The 22,765-nt window shown below is 45.3% G+C and overlaps 3 protein-coding genes across 11 annotated transcripts; 2 read left to right on the top strand and 1 right to left on the bottom strand.

Moving 5' to 3' along the window:
• Positions 1-281: 281 nt before the first annotated feature.
• Positions 282-14,754, bottom strand: sh2d3cb (SH2 domain containing 3Cb). 5 transcript variants are annotated; one of them, XM_047015830.1, is made up of 12 exons: positions 14,512-14,754; positions 12,761-13,523; positions 10,156-10,192; positions 8,454-8,582; positions 7,724-8,142; positions 7,474-7,589; positions 2,903-3,357; positions 2,647-2,762; positions 2,247-2,418; positions 1,927-2,038; positions 1,613-1,819; positions 282-1,380 (listed from the first exon to the last, which is right to left on the bottom strand). In XM_047015830.1, the coding sequence occupies exons 1-12, from the start codon at positions 14,531-14,533 to the stop codon at positions 1,211-1,213; spliced, it is 2,718 nt and encodes a 905-aa protein (XP_046871786.1). In that variant the 5' UTR covers positions 14,534-14,754; the 3' UTR covers positions 282-1,210. The 5 variants fall into 5 exon arrangements, with proteins under 5 accessions (XP_046871786.1, XP_046871789.1, XP_046871788.1 ...); XM_047015833.1 differs by lacking the exon at positions 14,512-14,754 and adding an exon at positions 10,321-11,939 and having other exon boundaries at positions 12,761-13,185; XM_047015832.1 differs by lacking the exons at positions 12,761-13,523; positions 14,512-14,754 and adding exons at positions 10,321-11,939; positions 12,404-12,740.
• Positions 3,436-8,464, top strand: LOC124463983 (UDP-glucuronosyltransferase 2A2-like). 3 transcript variants are annotated; one of them, XR_006955684.1, is made up of 3 exons: positions 3,436-4,568; positions 5,258-7,128; positions 8,397-8,464. XR_006955684.1 is itself a non-coding variant. In XM_047015839.1 (2 exons), the coding sequence occupies exon 2, from the start codon at positions 5,277-5,279 to the stop codon at positions 6,855-6,857; it is 1,581 nt and encodes a 526-aa protein (XP_046871795.1). In that variant the 5' UTR covers positions 3,436-4,568; positions 5,258-5,276; the 3' UTR covers positions 6,858-7,436. The 3 variants fall into 3 exon arrangements, 1 of the variants encoding a protein (XP_046871795.1); XR_006955683.1 differs by lacking the exon at positions 8,397-8,464 and adding an exon at positions 7,458-7,544; XM_047015839.1 differs by lacking the exon at positions 8,397-8,464 and having other exon boundaries at positions 5,258-7,436.
• Positions 14,755-14,860: 106 nt separating the features above from the next.
• Positions 14,861-19,742, top strand: cfap157 (cilia and flagella associated protein 157). 3 transcript variants are annotated; one of them, XM_047015838.1, is made up of 9 exons: positions 14,861-14,927; positions 16,156-16,427; positions 16,516-16,669; positions 16,873-17,140; positions 17,484-17,614; positions 18,036-18,186; positions 18,373-18,551; positions 18,801-18,953; positions 19,206-19,742. In XM_047015838.1, the coding sequence occupies exons 2-9, from the start codon at positions 16,283-16,285 to the stop codon at positions 19,372-19,374; spliced, it is 1,350 nt and encodes a 449-aa protein (XP_046871794.1). In that variant the 5' UTR covers positions 14,861-14,927; positions 16,156-16,282; the 3' UTR covers positions 19,375-19,742. The 3 variants fall into 3 exon arrangements, with proteins under 3 accessions (XP_046871794.1, XP_046871793.1, XP_046871792.1); XM_047015837.1 differs by lacking the exon at positions 14,861-14,927 and adding an exon at positions 15,230-15,800 and having other exon boundaries at positions 18,801-18,935; XM_047015836.1 differs by lacking the exon at positions 14,861-14,927 and adding an exon at positions 15,230-15,800.
• Positions 19,743-22,765: the final 3,023 nt, after the last annotated feature.

The following is a 22,765-nucleotide window of genomic DNA, read 5'->3' as shown; positions in this document are numbered from 1 at the left end:
ATTAATTTGTAGTTTTCTCTTTCTATTTTCTGTTGAACAGACAAGGCATATGTTTCGAGAAAACGCCAATTCCCATAATGCATTTTTGCTATCCACACAACACTGCACAGGGCAGAGGTTACTGGATATGATATAATTAAAACTTTGCACATGAGTCAGAACCATAGGCAGGATATAATTAGCAGAGCATCTTGATAACTAATCAATGTGGAGCTATCAGTGGACCTTATCATTGGTCAGTTAATGTAGCCTAGACAGTCAATGTAGACACTGTAATTTTGCACGCCGTATTTATTACAAACACTTCATTAATCAAGCGCTAAGTAGGCCTACCATACATAAATACATTTTCTTTACATTCCTTTTGGAAATGTCTCTGTATTATTTGGTGGTCAGGGTTAAACAACGCTGTTCTCACACTGTACTTTACACTCTTCTTGGAGAGTGCAATCATGGATTGATTGATTGATTAGCCTATGAAAACCTATTATACAGAGCCACACACACGCTATACATTTACCATTATTAACTTCTTAGCTAGAAAGTCAGTTAGCTACAACACAGTGATAATGTACAAGTTACAAGTCATAAGTAAGGCACTGTCCAAACAGCATACATTGTTGTACAACCTGAAATATGGAGTCAGGTGGCTGAGCGGTCGGGGAATTTGGCTAGTAATATGAAGGTTGCCAGTTAGATTCCTGGTCGTGCCAAATGACGTTGTGTCCTTGGGCAAGGCACTTCACCCTACCTATGTCCCTATACTTACTGTAAGTCGCTCTGGATAACCGCTTCTACTAAATGTAAATATCCAACATCTGTCATTACCACTGAAGCTCCCAAGTAGGAACTTGATTAAAACGTATAATTTAGCAAACAATTGGATAGTAACAGGAAACAGGGATACAACACAAAACTAGCCTCAGTAATATGTCACAAAGGTCTATGCAAGGCACACCTGTAAAGCAGCATCAGAAGTATAATAATCACAGTAGTGCAGATCTCCTGTCCCTGACATCAGTACAATTCTTTTTCTTCCCTTGTGATCCCACGGATTCCTTGTCCCATGACCAGACATACACCAAATGCAGCTATCAAAACATAATATTTTCCCATATTTAAATGACAGGACTTGCTTGCCATGTCACTTAAGGGAAAAATCAACAAACATGAAATGTCCTTTCACAGGGTCCCTCTGAGGGACTCTGGCTCATTGAGGTCGAGGAGGTGGCTCCAGTTTATTAGACAGGGCTGTCAACACTTGGTCAAACTTGGCGTAGCGTTCTGTCTGCTTCTCATCGGCTCCTCGACTACCCCATAGCAACCTCATCTGGAACTCTGTGAGGAAGAGCTCCTGGATGTCTGGCTGCTCCTGGAAGCCTGCATCATGAACAACAAACACACACTTAGAAATGCATACATGAACAGCGAACTGTCTTCACACACACACACACAAACCTTCACTCAGACCACTCACTCTCTCAATCACTCACTCATTCACCATCTATATTCATATAGCAACCATTTGTTTATTTTTTAAAAGTTTATTTTTATCTCAAAGCATGTACCTCACCCCTGAACGAGGCAAAGGATTCCTCTTGCCCTCCCTTACCCTGTAATTTAGTCTCTGCGTTGGTGTGGTAGACCCCCCCCAGCTGTGCAATGGTACGTGCTGCCCCCAGATGACTCATGACCGCCTCCACTCCGGTCTCCACTGTCTCCCATGGCTCCACCCCCTCCCCGACCGCCACACTCTTCTCCAGAAGGTAAAGAAGGGGGACCACATGTGGGAAACATGTGTTTGACAATGGACAACTCTCTACGAGGGCAGAAACACAAGTCTGTCAGCTCCAAACGGAGGCCAAAAATAACATAACGTTTTATCATTATTATTATTATTATTTATTACATTATTTTTATTATTACCTTTCCCATCGTTCAGACTCTTCATGAAAGGCTTCAGGGTTTTCTCATAGAGGATGGCGCCCTCAGTATGTCGCTGGCGTAACAACATCCAAGTCTGCTCCAGGCGGGAAATCTGAGAGGACAAACAACAGCTTATCAACCAGCGATTTTCCCAACACATAATAAGTATGAAATAACTATCATTAGATAGGAACGGTTTCACACAAACAACACCTATTTCACAGCATAAAGGAGACGTGAAATTGAATATCGATACCATTCCACAGGGGTTTGCATTCTCGGAACAATACAGAGAATAGGTTTATCCAAGGCTATTGTACCTGTGGCAGCTCCAAGGCTCTCATGATGGCAGCAAAACCAAACAGGTTTCCTAGGCTGCTCTTGAGCTCCGCAGCTATCTGGATAGCCTTGTGTAGCAAGGCAGCTCTCTCTTCAGCTGTGCCCGTGCATCCCAGCACATCCACCGCTAGCATGATGGACATGGTCACAAACCTAGAAATGAGAGAGGAAGGGGAGGCAGAGTTGGGTGGAGAGAGAGAGAGAGAAAGTGGCAGGGAGGGAGGCAGAGGTAGGGGGAGACAGAGAGTGTGGGGGATGGAGGGAGGGATGGGTGGAGTGGGGTGAAAGAGAGAAAGACACAAGAAGGGTACGTTTACGACCTGTGTCTTGGGGGATTTGCCTCTCGCTTACAAACATGGCCGAGGTCACGAGTCGCTCTACCTTTCTAGCAGGTCCAGGCGAAGCTGGTGGCCATGAGGGAGGGTCAGCAGCTCTATCCCGTATCTCACCCCCATCCTCCTCTGCATCTCTGGACTAACCCCCAGTATCCTGGCAACCTGATGACCAGTAATCACATAGTAGAAGGTCAACAACAACAAAAAAGACTAATGGTAGTTATGCTGGATGTGTTTACGCGTGTGTTCTTCGTTTATGCGTGTAGGTGTCGCATGCTTGTTTCTCTCTGTTCGTGTTGTACCATGCAGTCGGCCTTGGTGATGTGCTTGGCTGCAGTCCTGGGGTCCACTTCAGCCAGCAGCTCCTTCCTCCTCCTCAGCACGCCCATCTCCAGGGGCTTGTTGTCCCTGGGCAGCAGCTTGGACCTATATCTGCTGGGCCCGAAGACAGACACTTTCTCCACCTCAGGAAGAAAGAACACATTGCCATTCTTCCCGTTTCCCGGGCTTAGGCCAGGGTCAAGTCCTTCCTCGGCACACAGGCGCTCCACGTAGCTCTTTGCCTGGAGGCCGGGCTGTTCGTAGTGGCTGCCTCCTGTGTCTGCCTCTGCCCTGGGGCAGCTGTGGGGGTGCGGGGGTTGGGGGGTGCGGGGGAGGCGGATGTTGTTTTTGGGGGAGGGTTGGGGCTGGGCTGAGATGGGGGCTGTGATCCCCATTCGGTTGCCATGGTGATGGTGCTGACCCCTGTGTTGGGGGACTGGAAAAACAAACAGAATTTGGAATATTATTATTATTATGGTGTAAAATATTATTTTACCATTGCAGTTTCTAACATGAAAATTTACATTGGGCGTTTGAAATAAAACAATGTTGAAATATTGACCTTGGCACAGCACTAGCTCTTGAAGTGAGTAAAAAATCCGGTAAGCATTAACTAACAGCGATAAGAAACAAGTACAGTAGGTGGCTCAATGGCGTTATCACCTGTGGCTAATTATATAGCTACTAATAAGTGATAGAGGCCTGATACAATCAGTTTTAGGTTGACTTGTGTCCTACATAAGTTCGCTCCAACATTTTCACAACACGTGAGGCAGAAAAAAGGTTTTCTAATGAGTGCCTGTGTTTCAGCAGCCCAAACAACAGCAGTGCACTGCCTCCTCAGAATAGAAACCTCCTTGTTTTCACCTGTGCTTAGTTTGGTTAGTTCCTCGCACCTGTGCTCATCATGTGTATTCATACCCCTCAGTTCTTTGTAATCTTTTTGCAAAGGAATGGTGCAACGTTAGTTTGGGCTAAGTTTTCCTTTCCTTCATAGCTATAGTTATATTTACTGTGTTTAGCCCTCTCGACTGTTTATCTTATGCACTGGCCTTTGGATTGTGTCTATTACCCTGTCAGCACGCTAGCGAACCTTGGGCTTTACCTTATGCTTTCATAAACTCTGCACTTGGATCCCAACCCCCAGTGTGTAGTCTCGTAACACTAAGGTGATTGGAGTGTAGAATTGTGACCACCTTCAATTGCAGCCAAAGTATATGCCATAATGACTTAAGAAGCAAAGAACAATCCCAATAGGTATTCCAGCATTTTGACTTTAAGAACATAAAAAAGCCTATCCCCCTACACATTTTCAAACACCTACACCAAAGTAAGTCTGCTTTCCACGCAGAAACTCGTGGTACCCCAAAATCAGGCATGTGATGTTTGCCCCCCAGGTCCTGCCCAATTGTTGTTTCACCGCATACGAGAAATAAGTGAACCTTGGACACAGCAGCTCCTGGTTTACATTACATAGAAGAGTGTAACCCAACACCATGCCACTCTGCTCCTTGGAATATACAGGAGTGTACGTTCATGTTCCAGAGCAGTGTTTTGGCAGACAATCTCCAGTGACCATTCCAATTTTCATCCATTGGCTGAACATCTGGCAAAGATTGAGGTTATTTATCGATTGGGACTTTCTGGGTAAGACTTTGTAATGAATGAATTTTGTATCAAAGGTGCTAAAAAGAAGCACTCCAACATGATCCCCCTAATCAGATGAAGTCTCTCAATGCAGTATTTTCCTGTGTGTGGTGATCAATCATAGTATCGTAGAAAGTAAATATAATTTAATTGTATATTCAAAACTAAGTTCTGTAATACAATGGCAAATTAAACTTTAGTAATATAGCAACTGCATCCTATGTAAACACATTTTGGATAGCTTTTCTACATTTTGGATTTTGGATGAATGGGTTCAGGGGGGACAACGAACTTATCGCTGTTGCGCAACAATCTCCTCCAGCTGTGGAGCAAGAAGAAAGATCTGATCTTGCGAAAGAAATTCAATTATTTTAAGCAAACATGACCATAAATTTGAGAATGCATCTATTCCAGTATCAAAGTGATGTCCACAATGATTTACAGTTTATTTTGTTTTCTATGTCTGAAGACAACTTTTTTTTTTTTTTTTTGAAGACAAAACATTCATCTGCTACCTCTAAACAGCAAATATGGAATGTAGACTGTTAGATAGTCTAAAGTTGGTTTTGTTCAATGTAGAATGTCCAGAGTCTTGGACAAGACATACAGCATGTGCATCTATCTCAGAGGCAAAGCTACTGTAGTGGTTCTGACAACTAACTAACAACTCTGTATGTGTTGTCTATTAGGTGACAGCTCCACCTAAACATGCATCCTCCAGCCCTGGCAACATGGATCCTGCTGCTGGCTGGTCTGCTTCCAGCCCAGGGAGGGAAGGTGTTGGTGTTCCCACTGGACGGGAGCCATTGGGTGAACATGAAGGTTCTCATCGAAGAGCTCCACGCCAGAGGCCACAACATCACAGTCATTCGACCCTCGGTCAACTGGTACATCAAGGCAGAATCCCCTTTCTATACATCGGTCACACTCGAGACCAACGCTGGACTCGACCAAGAGGTCTTCGGTTCGTTTGTGAAGAGAACGCTGGATTTACGGCGTCAAGGAGGATCCGTTTGGTCTCGTGTAGCCTTGGAGATCGATCTTGTGAAACAGTTCTATTACATTAATAAAGATCTGGTCGAGGCGATGGGGAAAACGTTTGAGAACGAGGAGCTCATGAAGGAGTTCAGAGAAGCAGAGTACGATGTGGTTCTGTCCGACCCAGCCGGTGGTGGAGGGGCACTGATTGCACGTAAACTCGGCCTTCCTCTAGTCTTCAATGTCAGGTGGACCATCCAGGGCGAGGGACATCAGTGCATCGCACCATCACCGTTGTCCTACGTCCCAATCGCCGGGTCAGAGTTGACTGATAAAATGACGTTTTGTGAGAGATTAAAAAACGTCTTTATGTATTTGTTTACGAGACTCCAAGTGGCGTACGTCACAGACTCAACCTATATGTCGTTTGTCCATCGCTACTTTGGCCCGGACGTTCATTACATGGAGTTGTTCCAGGACGCGGACATCTGGCTCATGAGGAACGACTTCACCTTTGAGTTTCCTCGTCCCACCATGCCCAATGTTGTGTACATGGGCGGATTCCAGTGCAAGCCCTCCAAGCCACTCGCCCAGGATCTCGCCGACTTTGTCCAGAGCTCTGGAGAACACGGGGTCGTCGTCATGTCCTTGGGCACCTTGGTGGGACATCTCCCCGACGACGCGGCGGAGGAAATCGCTGGCGCTTTCGCGCAGCTACCGCAGAAGGTCATCTGGAGGCATACGGGGAAGAGGCCCGCCGCCCTCGGCAACAACACCCTACTGGTGGACTGGCTGCCCCAGAACGACCTCTTAGGACACCCCAAGACCAAAGTGTTCGTGGCCCACGGGGGAACCAACGGAGTCCAGGAGGCCATCTACCACGGCGTTCCTATCCTCGGCCTGCCTCTGATGTTCGACCAGAGCGACAACCTCTCTCGGATGAAAGCCAAAGGTGGCGCCAAGGTGGTGGACATAGCCTACCTGAACCGAGACAACTTCCTGGAGGCGCTGAGGGCGGTCCTGGAGGACCCGTCCTACAGAGAGAACATGCAGAGGCTCTCTAGGCTGCACAAGGACCAGCCCATGAAGCCGCTGGACCAGGCCATGTTCTGGATTGAGTACGTCATGAGACACAAGGGAGCTCCTCATTTGAGGACACAGTCGTTCAGGATGTCCTGGATTCAGTACCACTCTGTTGATGTTATAGCTACATTACTGGCAGCCCTTTTGCTTACTTTACTGCTCTGTTTATCCTCTGGAATGTTTTTGTGGCGTAAAGTGTTTTGTAGGAGGAAAGTGAAAAGAGATTGATAATGACGAGGAGCTGGGTTTCCCACAGAAAATGTGCTGGTCAAATTGGTAGGGTGAGGCTTGCTGATGCCCCGGTCTGCAGATAAGGGAGACTGCCGTTGGAATGAAAGGCAGAAAAAATGGATAAAGTAACACGGCGGATATCGCTCATTAGAAAAAAGAAACCTAGACTACAACGTAGTCAAGGCGGCGGGCGTATGTTGCCAAGGCGGTCGCCTTCACTGCAAAGTGCTGCGGGAAACCCTGACGAGGAGGTGTGAATTCTGTAAAGGTACTGTGTCATTTACGTAAACCAACAAATGATTTATTGAGGATAATTGGTATATTCACTAGTAACTTTGTAACAGATATGCATTGAAGTGTTGTGGTCAGCATTGGTATCATGGAATAAAGTAAAAATAGGATGATAGCTTTTTGCTTAATTTATGGCAGAACTTAAATTAGCACTAATTTGTTTTATACTGAATCGAATTGATTTAGCAGATGTTAAACAGACAGATGCTCATGACATTTTGCACAGGGGAGTATTTGAACCTGTAACCTCTTCATCTTCAGTCAAAAGCTCTAACCACTGAGCTACACCCTTTTTGCTATCTGCAGAGAACCTTCAACTCACTGGTGTTGAATTTAGGAGACACAGGGTTTTCCCCAGTGGGACACGAGGGCTGGAGACGATCCAAGCTGCCAAGCTCACAGCTCCAGACTGCTCCCTTGTGGTGAACATGGGAATGGCTGAACACAAACAAACAGACACATACACACGCACAAACCATATTTGGGGTGAATTACAACACGATGAGCCTCATGTAAAACATAACAGTGGCCTGAACACTCCACTGAATCCTTGCTATGAAATGCAACCTCACCTCAAGGGGCAGGTGTTGCCTGTTCTGTTTCCATCGCCAGTCTTGTTCTGCGCAGCCCTTTGGCACGAAGGAGAGCTCACCGCGTAGCTCCTGGGTCCGCCCGTACCAAACAAAGCCTCCAGGTACCTCAGGGGCAACGTCCGATTAACAGGACGATGGATCTCAGCTCCGCTGTGTAGGGTCAGTGCTGTCCTGTTCCCCGCGTAGAAGTGAATCAGCGCCGGAACCGAGTCGAACCGCTCCCCCTCCAAGGCATACTGGACACGGCTGTGGATGTCACCGGACTGGACCGCAACTTTGCTGATGAGGAAGTGCAGAGTCTTGAGAGTCCAGCGGCTGGTCAGAACATAGTCTCCCTGGCTGGAGAGTGAGTCCCTGATCAGGAAATCTCCGTGGTTCTCCACCAGAGACTCAGCAACCTGTTTCAAATCAAATCACAATATATTTATTTGGCTTTTTTAAACAACCAATGTCACAGAGGGCTTGTTTGCGAATGCTTAGTGCTCAGTGTATTCCGATGCAAGGATGGATTCAGATGCGATTGATCGTGCTCATGTATTTGCTTATCTGTGTGTGTGTGTGTGTGTGTGTGTGGAGGCCTGTGTATGTCTGCGCATGTGTGTAAGTGAGTGTGTGTACTTGATTGTGTGCGTGCGTATGTGCGCCCATGCAGGCGTGTGCGTGTGTATGCGCCAGCGCGTGTGTGTGACAGACGGCAGGTGAGTCCAACCTGCCAGGGGATGTGTCCGTGGTACCAGGCGTGGCTCTGCAGGACGCCGCTGCTCAGCTTCAGCTCCTCCTCCAGCTCTTTGCGTTGCTTCTCCGTCGGAGCGTCCAACCAGAACCTGTCCTTGGAGAACTTCCGAGAAGGAAGGACAAACATGGCCGACGATGTCAAAGAGATGCTAACAACAACAAAAAATAATGGGAATCGGCAGACTTTCAACTGTGTTTTGCCCCTAATGTTAGAGACCAGTCTGTTACTAATGCTGGTGTCTGTGTCTGTATCGTACAGAACTCTACCTTGTTTTGTTGAAAGAGAGTGTGAGGGTAGGAAGGATAGAGAGGGAGATTAAAAAGGATAGAGAGAGAGAGGGCAGGAAGGGTAGAGCGAGATAGAGAGAGAGAGGAGAAAGAGAGAGAGAGAGAAACTGAGCGAGGTTCGAAAGAGTGGTGAGAGAGAGGAGATGTCTGGCATTCCCACACCGGCATCACAGCACAGTCTTGGGTGAGTTGTCTAGGAAACGTTCTTGTGAAACAGCACCATCAGTCAGCAAAGATTTGTCACGTCTTTAGACAACTGGGGACAGACACTGTACATCAAGCAGCTCCCCGGTCACCAACTCAATAAATGTTTGTGGAATTCTCCACTCTGGAGGAACACCGGCTGCAAACAATTGTTCCCAGCCATTAATCCTGGCTGACGTGTTGTTTTTCTCAGCAGTCCCTATCCAACCCATTCAACAGTCTGTCCTATGGGACACTGGATAAGGTTTGGCATCGGTCCAATACACTTGAAAACAAAGAGAGACAACCTAAAGACCTAGAAACCTAATGAATAGCGTTAATTCTATCACCATTACCATTCATGACAAGTTCATCCCTTTGAGGCAACTGGGATGTTTGTGAAAGTTAGAGGGAAGGCGAATGTAAGACTGTGGATTGGAAGCACTTCTCGCTCTCTCTCTCTGTTCACCTTTGTCAGACACAACTAGTCATATCCAGATTGGGCTTTGTTGCCCATGGTAACCGTGCTGGCGCGAAGGATCCATAGGAATGGGCTGGAGTCCCAAACTCTTTTTTTGTCACCAATCCTAATTCAATTAGAGCTTGACCACTGAGCACACAGGAGCCTCCACAGGGTTCTCCTGGTTTCATATAACAACAGTGAGGCATGGAGATTCCAAAAAACACCCCCTCTAACAACAAGAAGGTGACTAGCTTCAATATCCAGTTAAAGAACACCCTCCAAATGCTCAGTTGCAAATATCAGAAGTTGTCTGCAAACCATACTTTTTTTCCAGGATAGTCCTGGTTACTACTAAACATTAAACAAAGTTTATTCACAAATTGCAACAAGTACAAGTTCAGAAGCATTTCTTGGTCCTCCTGACAGTTTCCTATCAGTCTAAAGTGAGTCATTTATCGCGAAAATCTGCTATGAACTTTGGGGGGGACAAATATATGACATTTTCTCAAGAGCAATTCCTGAGGGGGACACCAAAATGACTGCTGTAACACAGCACATTAAAAAAGCGCCATTGTGTCCATAATCATCAAAGCGCTTTCATTGCGTATTATTGATATTATTGAAATTACATAGTTATGTTTACAGTGATTTATTGGGGGGAACAAATCATATTTTTCCCAGGGTGGGGGGGGGTGCATCCACCTATGCATCGTAGATCCACAAGAAAGAAAAAAATTCTTACCTTTACATATTCACCGCTATTCATGGCATCCAGTGGGCTAAAAGGATAAAGAAACAACAGAATGTGGATTTGTTTCATGATCAGATTGCTCAATACATTTAATACATATGTATATATACAATTGTTTGTGTGTGTTTGTTTTGTGTTTACATCTGTACATCTCACTTTATGCAATGTTATGTTATAAACTAAAGAGTCTTTCGTAAAGCGCATGGTTCTTTTGCAAACGTCCTGGCACACGGTCAAAAAACTGTTGCCTTCCTCAGCCATGCCCAGATGCTCTGGCTGCTGGATTTGAATGCCTTTCCCCCTTGGGCTCCACCTTCAGCCTCTCAGGTAAAGTTCAGGTGTCCTCTAGATGGGGGTAAAAACATCTACGGCCATAGTGTCACTCACCTATTCTTACACACACACACTTGCACATACAAATAAAGAGAGATAACATAAGAATCAACATAATGGTTAATTCGGCTCCTACAGTTATTGTTTTGATGTCATAACAAACAAGGCATCCAATCCAAAGAGAAACATTAAAATTGCTTTCGGACTCAGAGTTTGTATGAGGTGTTCTTTGGATAGAGATACATGGACAAAAAAAAGGGACTTTTTTACTTTAAGGACTTAAGAAAAAATGTGCTTTTAATTTCCCTGATTACTTGTATCCTCTTTGGTCATAAGGTACATTACGTATTGGTAGGACTGACACAGAGCAATCCTTCTTATCAAAGTCTAAATCTGCCACTGCACCAGCTTGCTACGGTCTACATGTGCAGTCATTCTGTGAGTGAGGCTGTGAGTGTCCTTCTGAGAATCTCTGAACATTTTCGCAACTCTGCTGTTCCTCCAAAAGTTGCATTTTTTCCCTGAGAGCTTGTCTGAGAGCCAAGGCCTCTTGCCCCCATAAACCTGATCTCTCTCTCACACAACACACAAGGCTCCTCAGTGGATCCCTAAACACTAAGAGGACAATGGAAAAGATGGCAACAACAATCTGGCCATGATAATACAGTACCCAATCAATTTTTGGATCGATTTTCATATCCATAATATGGCTCTTACAGCAAGCTGTGTTTATTGAATGTTTGACAGAATGTCCCTGTATTTGGTTGGGAGGGTCCCTCCAGATGAGAAATACATTTCTACCACATTAAAACACTGTTGGCCAACAACACTCAGCCAGCTGTAGAGACCCCATGCTCCCTCACACACACACACGCAAGCACACACACACATGTACACACAAGCACACACACAGACAAACAGACAATCCCGGCATCATATCGTTTAAATGTACTTCTCTTGACGATGCCAACCTGCATTCAGATAACAGACACTCACATCACATCATATGTTGTAGAGGTTTATGAAAGAGGGTCAAACTTTCCCATCTAACAGTGGAAAATGACCAAATGTATTTGTGTCAACATCTGTGTCAACACTTCTTTGAACCTCGCTGGACTTGAAAGTATTGAGCATAGGGTCCCCAACTCCCCACGGAAATTTGACTCAGACCTATTACTGTAATGACATCAAATGTAATATCTAAAAAAGATAACAACCCATGCTGTCTTATGTCTTTTTGTGTTTAGAACTTTTCCTTTTATTAACATCTGGATAAAGGGAAAAAAACGGTTATCGTGACTACTATAGGGAAGGAGGTCAACTTGAACTGACTTGTCTGACCAATTTATCAGTCACACAGTGACAGCTGAAAGAACAGGCGTCGTTCTCTGCTTCCCGTACAAAGAGCACTGCCCAGCTTCACAGTCATGTCATGTTTTGGGCTGCGAAGAGGGGAAACAGACACATTCCTTGAGCAATAGTTCATTACATAATATCTAGAGTCTGTAGGCTACAAATGACAAAACGATGTAGCCGCTTACTGTTGCAATAAGGCTGATCTCTCAAGTGCGCATTTAATTTCATGGAGCTATTCAATTATTAAAGTTGAATGCATTGTTAATTGTTGAAGAATATTAAAGTATAATTGATCAAATGTAACATGGGATTCTTATATCTCTGTCTCTAAATAACATTCTTAAATCGCTGTTACTTTTACATGCTATTCCAATGACCAATGTCGCAAAGACCACTGGCTACCGCAATTCATTTCGCATTAGGTCAGTCGACATGACAAATAAACAGTCTAATAAACAGTGACCTGTATGAACTGGGGATTTTGATGCAATGCTGACTACTAAAGTTCTAGCATGTAAAGTTATCAATATTATAAAGAAGGTAATCTCACCATAGCCCGATAATCATCGCAGGACATAAATGTGACCGGACTGTATTTCATTCTCTATGTCAAGTACTAAATTGAGGCAAGATTCAGAATTCGACTAAGCCTCGGAGAAACAAGTTATTAGGATACAGGGAGGGACCCTAAGCGCGCATGTCTGTATTGCTTGGTACCGTATTCTACATGTTTCCAAGCTCTTTAAATCAATTGAACGGTTCTTTAACATACATTGAGCCAGATTTATGGTCAGAAAACGCACTTTTCAGATTTTCAAGATTGAATTACTCATATTTCACTTTCAGTATTTTCAGAGTTACCAAGAGACTCATGGATGAGACCAAACTGATAAAGGGCATATCTCACCTGTCTAGTGTCTCCAGTAAATCCTCTGACCCCGTCCTTTCCAATGCGTCCTCGCCTGTGTGGTTGGCTGGCTCAGCGACAGGTTCCATCACAACATACAAGTCCTGGGTGAGAACTCTTGTTGCCTTGGGGTAATGTTGAGGGGTGGGGGACGACGGCACAGGCTCAGCCTTCGTGGCAGTGGGCTCGACCATGGCTGTACTGATCACTGAATGATCCTCACATCGTAAAGTTAAGTCTGTACCACGGAAGGGTTTATGGAGTGGTGAGGTCTTCTTAGGTTCTTTTGCAGCTATGATTTTGGATGGGCCTTTGCTGGCACTGGCTGAGGGGGAGGGCACTGGCACCATGGGCAGTGGCCTTCCTTTATTACAATCAGATAGGGGCAGATCCAGACTGGAAAGACTGGACACGGACAGAGCGCTCAGTAGGGGGGAATGTTGTACATAATCCACGTTTTTTCTCTGGCCCGGTTCTTTATCAACCCCTGTTTTGTTATCGCTCTTCTTGGAGCCCTTTCGTCTGCTCGGTCTATCTGTACGTGGCGCGGTACCGACGTGGGTGTACATGTCAGTGGAGCGGGCGTAGCCTGGGCTGTGCATGCTGGTTGTTATGTCATCAACTGTTTTGTCACCCGCTGTTGTGTCACTTGAGCTCTCTTCATATCCCGAAGACTTCCTGTGGTCCGGCTTGGTTGGGTCCGGCTTGGTTGGGGAACACTTGGAAAGGGAAAGATTCGAAAGACTCCCGAACCACTTCAAACCTAAAAGAGACATTTAATTAGTGTGACCTCATACGGACGTTTTTCTGTGTCATCCTAGTGTTTCAGTTCACTCTTAGGATTTTGGTCAAATTGCGAGTAAAGGAATGATTGGTTTTCATATAGAGTCATGCATGGAATGTGATTATATCCTGAGCTGGTGAAACTCTCACCGGATTCAGTTTTGAACTGTGAGCTGACCCCTCTGGTTGTTTGATTATGTTTCAGCCCCGGGGGCCTATTACGACGATGAATACCCGAAAAAGACATTAATTGTGTACGTCCCCAGTTAAATATAGCCTAATGATTTCCCAGGGGATTTTTGAGGAGGTAAGATGAGATAAGAAGGAACAAAAGTGAAATAAGATCATGTCGCTGTTCCTCTTCAATTAATTACTTTATAACGTTGTAGTCTAAAAAAGGAATCAACCTTTGCATCTGGGCTTACGAGTTCAGTTTTACATAACTCAGGAACTATGTGGTTTGTTATTATGTATTATTATTATTTTATACTTGTAATGCAATTAGCTTTTATTTACAGATATATAATATGCATATACATGGATGTATATTTGGCTCCATGTGATCAAGTTAACGTAATTAACTGTACATGAAGATTATTTACACATTCATCACACTTGTAGCAGATAAATTGTCTCTGTAAAAGTTGATCTTAAATGGTCAAATTAGTCTCTGTCTTCATTTTGTGGTCAGTTGCCATTATTGAAACCAAACAAGGAGACATCTATGTGTTGTGTACAATAAACTATAAATCTGTATTGTGTAACTGATAGACACACAGAGACAAAGAGAGAACTGACACACAAACAAATGTGAATGGAGCCCATTCTTCCAGAGTTACACTCGGAGGATCCTCCTTTGTTACTTCATACTAGCCAGGGCTCTTGAACTACTGCAGTTTCACATTTCTCTTAATGTAACAGTATTGATGATCAATTCTAAAACAAATTCACAGGAATACAAAACGTACCTAGTTTGCGTTTCTTCATCATTCAGGTTAAGAGCTGCTTGGATAACCTCCAGCGGCTGATGTAATTCTCTCCTTTAGTGAGGACAAGCGTATAGTCAACTCTTCAAACAGAAATCCTCACACGGCACTGCTATGAGGAACAGCATGCTTTCACACCAAAGAGCAATGTGCTTCCTGTCTTCTGAGTAGTGCGGAAGACCCTATTTCACATCAGCACATCCACCTAGCAATCTAATGAGCCAATGAATCAGACAGCATGATCTTCCTTCAAATAGTTCAAGAAAGTGGTTTGCGTCATTGTTGGTCCCATGTAGGCCCATGTGATTATTATTTGGGGAGTATTTGCCACGTCAAAGCTGACATGAAATCGAAGATGGTTGTGCGGGAAATATGTGAAGAATTCATAAGAGAAGCAGGTCTTGCCTCACTTTCTTTGGGTCCGATTTCCTGTCAGCACTTCCTGCTATGGTCATAATAAATGTCTATTGGCATGAGTGAAACTGTTGTGTCTGCCGTAGTAATGTATAGTGCTGAGAATTGTTCATAACAACCTTTTTTTTGCAGGCTTATTAGTTCACTACATTTGAGATGACTGAGTGTCACTGTGTAGGATAAGAATAACAATGATAGCAGTGTTGATGGCGTCTAACTTGTCCATGAATGGCTCATCATGACTTGGCAAAGTTGACTGAAAAGACTATGGCTACAGGCAAGACTGATGCAAGTCAGCTGTGTTATGAATTGCAAAAACAAGAGGGGTCCCTGTAGGGTTGAATTTATAACAAAAAAATCATTTATTGCCTTGTATGTCTTTGGTGGCCTACAGCGAGATTATCCCATTACAATTATTAGGCATGGGCCGTTAATTATAGCCTATATATTGTTTTAATAAATTAAACTGATATGGTAACACGTTTTCAATATAGAACCCAGTCAAGCCTGACAGTGGGGGTTTCAATACACTAAAGATATAGCGTTGTAATAATTGAGCCCCAGCAATACTCCCAGCTGTTAACATAATGGAATTCCATTTGAAGGGCGCGCTACGTAGTTCCCTGGTAACAACGTGTGTTTTGATTGCTTCGCCACTGGAAAGCGCAGCGGGTCAAACGGAGAAAGTGTTTGAAAATGCCGAAAACGCCTAAGAATGGAAAGAAAACTGGAGATAACACAACTAAGAAAGAATCCACTGGACTCGCAGATAAAACACGTTCTGACGACGCGTTGTCTGAATGCGGAAAAGAGTTTTACAGGGCACAGATACGAGACTTGGAGGAGCAATTAGAGAAGTGAGGTGTTGCCGTAGGCTAGCCTAGCTTTATCATAACAGACCATTACAATTCGAATTTTTTTTACTGTTAACTAAAATAAATCTACATGCAATGTTTGTTATTAGCCATGTATGCTTTGTGATAAAGCCTCGTTTTAATGTATTTGGCTGTATGAATAGCAAATAATTGCCTCCTGATTATGGCGACAACGTTTATATGCAAATAGCTTAAAATAACGTTCACGCTTAGAAAACCAATCCATAGCCTAGGCCCAGACTACATAGGCGACTCATTTCCTGTTGGTGTAGCCTATTTATTTGGGTTCCACCTTTGGGTTCTACCATCTGTTCCACATCTTCCGTCTGTCCTGCAGATATCAGCATAAATGTGATAAGCTCGAGGTGGAACAGAAGGACTTCTCCTCTCTCTACGATACTCTTGAGGAGGAGAAGAAACAAATTGTCCATTACCTGAAACGGTCTCTGACCCAGGAGGAGGAGATGGTGAAGGATGTGACCGAGCGACTGGTCAGCCTGCAGCAAGCCAAGGACACCGAGAGGGATGCCTTTGAGATGCAGCTGGCCCAGATGCGTCTGGAGTCCCAGGAAAACAAGGACAAGCTCACCTCAAAGAACATGGTGCTTGGTATGAACTCCCACAATCCCACGTAAACAAAATACTTTTTCCACAGTAAAAAATAACAAACATTTTCCTCATACCTTCCTCTTTCTAGCCAGTAAACTAGCGGCCCTAGAGGACTTCAGGGTGCAGAAGGAGGAGCTGACGGCCCATATGCAGTCCCTGGAGATGGAGCTGGAGAAGAGGGAAGAAGAGCACCGCGTTGTCATATACAACCTGGAGAGGAAGGCAGTGCTGGACATAGACAGGTCTCCGCTGTTGACACTGTGACAGGTCACGGTCCCCCGTGACAGACCCCAACATGGGACATCTCAAAAGAAGCTAAACCTTGTGGCAATCACATGGCATAGCGTTACCTATAATATACCAAAAATGTCTGAAACATTGTAAAAATGCCCCCCCCCCACACACACACACACACACACACCCTGACCACAATCTTTCTTTCCAGGCTGAAGAAGGAGATGCAACAGCGCGTGGCGGCCGTGGCGGCCGAGTTCCGCCGCGAGTCGGACAGGAAGATGCCGGAGATCACCAAGAGGGCCATCCACGAGAACGTGTCGGTGAACGCCCAGATCAGCCAGCTGTCGGACCGGAGCCGGATGCTCCTGGAGGAGAACGAGACCCTGAGGCAGACAGAGAGAGATCTCCGCCGGGAGATGGGGATCCTGGAGTCCGTGGTCAATGACATCACCCACAAGAACGTCAGCAACCAGAAGGTGCCCCCGGAGAAGGAGGGAGGGAGGGAGGGTAAAGGAATGGAAGGTAAAAGGGTCAGAGAAAGGGGTGGAGGGCGGGATGGGAGGAAAAAAGAGAGGGGTGGAGGGGTGAAGAAAGAGGAATGGAGCAGAGAAGAAGAAAGAAATGGAACAATTGTGGTTGTCACGGTATTTATGAGAGGATTGTGGACATGCGGGTCATATAGCACTAGAGAGCACCCAAGAACTGGTACACCGTACCTACAGATGTCAAACATGAGTACCACAACTGCTTTCATCACGATGAGTCAGCTTTAGTGTGTCCGGGCTGATGTCTCCCCTGTCTCTTCCTCCTCTTCTAAAGGTGATCCAGCTGCTGACAGCAAAGTGTAGCCAGATGAACTCAGAGCTGATGGAGTATGCCAAGGTGCAGCAGGAACACCAGCAACTGCAGCAAGACCACACCACCCTCCTGGCAGAGATGAAGGTCCTCAGGTCAGATAACACACTCTGTTCACATGCTGGTACCTGGAACATCCTGTTCAGTTTTTCTCGTATATCTAAGACTATTTTCTATTTCACTATTTCCAGAACAATTCAAGTACAGTAGTATCATATTTACCCTGCGTGTATGAGGAAAGCTCTCTCTCGCTATTATTTGCATTTAGTTTTTTAGCAGACGCTCTTATCCAGAGCGACTTACAATAAGTACAGGGTGTACAAATAGGGTGAAGTGCCTTACCCAAGGACACAATGTCATTTTGCACAGCCGGGAATTGAACCAACAACCTTCTGATTAATAGCCCCCCTAACCACTCAGCCATCTGACCTCCTATTATATACATTGTACTGTCTATGTGATGTTAAAAGTTCTATAAAGGAAAGGGGTTTGCTAATCCCTGATGTGTCGGTCTAGACAAGAGCAGAGGTCAGTGCTGGAGGTGTCCAGTAGGAGAGGGGCGGAGGCCGAGAGCTTGGCTGGGAGACTGGAACAAGAGAGGGCTGTGAGAGAACAGCTGGAGACCATCCTACACGAGGCTGCCTTCGCCCTCAAAGACGCCCTGATGGTACAGAATGACAGGTTTTAAAATGGATAAATTCTCAACGCAGTCACATTTGATTTTGCGGGGGGGTGGGGGGGGGGGATCAAACCCACTGCCAAACGTACCGTGTTTTTTGGCGTCGTTTGTTTTCCAAAACTCTCAAAACGTTGTCGGGAAACGGCGTTTCCGTCCGGCTTGTGTTCAACCCAGGAGGTTCCCAAGGAGGAGGACTCTGAGGTGAAGACTCTGGTCAGGAGGAACCAGATGATGCAGAAGCTTCTGGCGGTGCTGGATGGGGCCGCTCGGCTGGGAAGGGGCCCTACCATGAAGGACTTCATCCCAGAGGGAGAGGCCCTCCATGAGCTCAAGACTGGACCCAACCTGGAGAGGTACTCTAACCACACCACCCTGTCTCAAGAGAAAGTCATCCATCAGTACCCATGGTAACTGAGATTCCTTTGCGATGTGGCTAGTAGATACAGACCGCTCCTTGACTCTGACCACCTTTTTTTTCAACTCTCTCGATGAAAGCATCTTGTCAATGTCTAAAACGAATGACTATAATGAATGTAAATACTCCATATACCAGTATATATGCATATACCAACATGATTCATTGCCCTCGCCCTCCTCTGTAGAACCGCACATCTTGGTCCACTCTTCAAGACCCCTGTTATGCTGTCTCACTTCAAGACAGGATATCTGGGTCTCGTACCATGCAGAACGCACTACAAGACCATCCTGTCCAAGATGGGCCCTGCCTCCAAGAACAGGTGCCCTCAGTTACACAGGTGGACTAGCCAACGCTACTGTTTCTCTGCTGGTTGAAAAACCCTATTTGAGTAAATAACATTGTTTGGGATGTGGCCGTCTATGGTGGAGAGTAGATGCATATTACAATTCAATTGAAATACATGTATATACGGACGAATGTTACACGAAAAGAAAGTGTGTACATAGTTTACGTTCGTAAACCGATAACTGATGACTTTATGCAGTGAGGTCATATAATAACCGACGTTCCAATGTGGGTTTCACTTCAGGACACCACAGAAGAAGACCAGCCCGTCTAAACCATGTGGCCCAGAGATCCTCAGCCCCCAGCCGGCTGACCCTGCCAGGGACGTCCTCCCTTCCTCTCACAGCCAATCCAGAGTAAACCCCTCTCCTAATATAGGCAGCACTACAGCTCAGGGTTCCACATCACGTTAAGCCCTAAATGGAGCTCATAAGGACGTCGTTTACAGGCAATAAATGTTCAATTTCTTTTTGTATGCTTGGGGACTTTTTGGGTGCGCGTATGAATGGGGTTTGTTATGCAGCCACTAGGGGGCAGCATCAGCTATCTGTATGCTAGGAGTGTGCTCAAATACTGGAGACACCTGAGTTCACTCGAGGCAGACAGCAAATTATACAATGACAATTTGGGAGGTCAACTTTTTTCCCGTAAAATAGAGGGAATCCAGTGCAGCTCAGGCATGTGCTTGAGTGACCTAAAGTCTTAAAATCCCTATGATATCTTGCTTGTTTAAGGTGATGTCTGCAGTCTTTAGATCATTATTAAAAACCATTACACTGGCTCAAGGGGCACATACCAACAACATTTGTAGTTAGGGGTCACCGACAAAGTTTTCTAGAGAAAAACTGCCAGACACACACACACAGGCACACACACACACACACAACAACAGCAGACCATCATTTCCGCTCAAACACAGACCCACCCAGCCACTTTTAATTGGGAGGTCAGACCGCTCAAAGGTTTTATTTTTTTGAACCATGACTCTCAGTTTGTATCCAGAACCGACATCAAACGCCAGCAAAATTATTTTGCGTGTGTTGTGTTGATGATATTAATTTGAAATGAGGCTTGGCATCAACCAGTGCATGAAACAAATGCTGACTTCATTTATTTATCAAACATGTTGATCAAGAAGGACCTTCATTAATGTTATGCACTTAATTGCACATGTTGATAGGCTAGCATTGGTGACTTGATTAACAGCACTGTACTCTGGATATGTATTAAACCGAACGTCTGTGCCATCTGCTAGCATCCGGTGATATTCGATGTTTGACATTGTCACGTTTTTTTTTTTTTATACATATAAACAGCAAGTCTATGTAGACATCTGGTTTATCATATTATGTGTCCCTCAGCACAGCACCACCTGCCCAGTGGGCTGTAAACTCGCTAATTAAATTCTTTATCCTTTTTGCACAAGATCACTCCTACAACAGCTGTATCACTAAACATTAATTAACACTCAATCAGCTGGAGATCTCGGCGCTCACACAGTTGACAATCCTCTCCTCCCTCTCTCGATTTGAACCTCATCCCCTTTTTCTCATGATCTGATAAAATCCTTTGGAATTTAGATCACGTGAACACGATTGACGATAGCATCTTCTCAAAGTCCTTATAATATTCAGAGGAGGTGTTACTAGTGGGATGCAAAGCCCAAGCAATTCAAGCAGTGTACAACTAAGGCACGTGATTGAAGTGTAGCCTACATTATATATCACTGTAAGCTGCAGCCTCCTTCATGGTATTCACGAAACTAATCCCCAAATGGTCAACATGATCAAACGTAGCCGGAGTAATCAAAGGGATTATTCAAAGAGCATCATTTAGCCGTGGCTTCCATTTATAATGCTCTACCAGAAAGCTACCTTAACCCAAATCTCGATCAAGTCTATATCGTGGTATGTCGATTTCTCATGTCTATCGACAGGGACACGTACTGCTTTAAACTTTGTGTGTGGAATAACTGAGGCAGCAGGCGAGCTGGCTCTGAATAATGGCGCACAAATGTCATGATTGAGCTGGCGTCTTGATTCCTGTTTCACATTGAAATATTGATGAGATCATTGTGTCCTGACACTCCTTGAGCAGATGAATGCAGTGACATTTGGTGACAAGTGACACCACGAGACCCTGGATATCGCTTTCGAGCAAAATCCACATCTTTGCCTCTTTGCAAAGTCGGGTTCCGGAGCAAAACTAGGTGTCATCCCTCAACATTCTCATTTTGCTGAAATCACACGACAGATTGTTCATCGGCTTGGCTGAATCTGTTACCTTTTCTCCAAGCACCGAACACTTACAACACACATCCACGATTATGGGTTTGTATCCGTTAAATCCAGTTAAGTGATGAAACCGCTCATATCTAATGTCAGGGCCTCATTTTGTGGAACACGTCTTTTGACGGTCCGCGAAGAGGCCGAGACGGTAGCAGCAGTTTTTATTGCAATGATAGATCACCTGCTGCTCTGCAGTAATTCCCTGGTGATATTTCCTTTCTCCGCAGTCCCCCAAAATAAGATGTATCTCTCAAAGTGGGCCAGGGTGGGTTTGATAATGCTCCCAGAAACCCATCCCCCCTCCCTCCCCCCTTATACATAGTTCCCCCCCACACACACACACACAAAGTTTCAGATTCTGTGGATCTCACACAATCGGGCCACGACAGAGGGGACCAGGCCGGTGAAAAGTTTGGACGCACAGTAGAGCAGTGGCCAGCATGCGGTGTTGCTGTGAGCAGTCCAGGTACCGCTGGAGCTAGAAGCTAAAACAGATGGCCGGGGCCCGTGCCCGTGTCCTCGTTCGTCTTGTCTCAGCAGACGGACCTGCCTTGGCTCCAAAAGGCCGTCTGAGCCATCAGAACCCGTTATCTAACATTTCAGGGTTTTGAAGCTCTGTTTTATTTTTGGGAACAGATGGGATGGAGAGACATCTATGGATGGACGAGGGCCAACTGCCGCCCGGAACATGAGACGCTGCCATGGGGGATTGATGTGGAGTTTTTATTAAAACCATTTTTTACATAGCTTCAATTTGTACACAAATATTTCCCCAGATTCTATGACACTCATAATTCAATAAGCCTGAAAAGAGATGATTCTTTAATAATAGATTTGTTTTAGTTTGGTTTAGAGGAAGTATGGGTTTCCTTTTGAAGTGTGATATCTAGATAGCAAGTGTATATAGCAAGTGGCTCAAAGTCTGAACATAATGTATTCATTTAGCAGATGCTTTTATCCAAAGCGACACATAGCTCAGAGGGGGTGGGGATCCTGCAACCTTTTCACGTGCTGTCAAGTGCTCCAACCACTGAGCTGCACCCAGTCCCTCCGTCCTAACCTCCTCAGCGTCCAGCCCTGGCTTCGGCTCGCCTTGACCTTGGATGCCCATGAAGCAGCCGAGCTGCCCGGAGCAAGCAGCAGCTCATCAAATATTTACGCCCAGATCTAATTCTGGACTTCATGTGTTTGCCCCCCCCTCCCCCTCCACACACCCTCCCTTGGCTTCAGGCTTAGTCTCTGAGGTTCAGTGACATAAGAGAAACACATCTGCACAGGAACACCGATTGAATGCCCAGAGGAGACCATGTCTTTCTCTCAGTGTTTCGTTCACACCGGATCTTCTGACGAGGCGCTAGGTTGCGGACGTGGATTGTGGAACCTGAACCCCCGCAGTCAAGTAATGGCACTGCAGGATCCGTCTTCATTTCCTTGTGCTGAGCGGGATTTGAACCCTTGATACTGGGCGGCCCACAAGGCACACTGCAGGCGCGAGTCATCCCAGCCACCCATGAAC

The sequence above is a fragment of the Hypomesus transpacificus genome, unplaced genomic scaffold, assembly GCF_021917145.1.
Source record: "Hypomesus transpacificus isolate Combined female unplaced genomic scaffold, fHypTra1 scaffold_31, whole genome shotgun sequence".
NCBI lineage: Eukaryota > Metazoa > Chordata > Actinopteri > Osmeriformes > Osmeridae > Hypomesus > Hypomesus transpacificus.
Note: the sequence above shows the minus strand (reverse complement) of the source record. Positions and strands in the feature narration are given on the sequence as shown.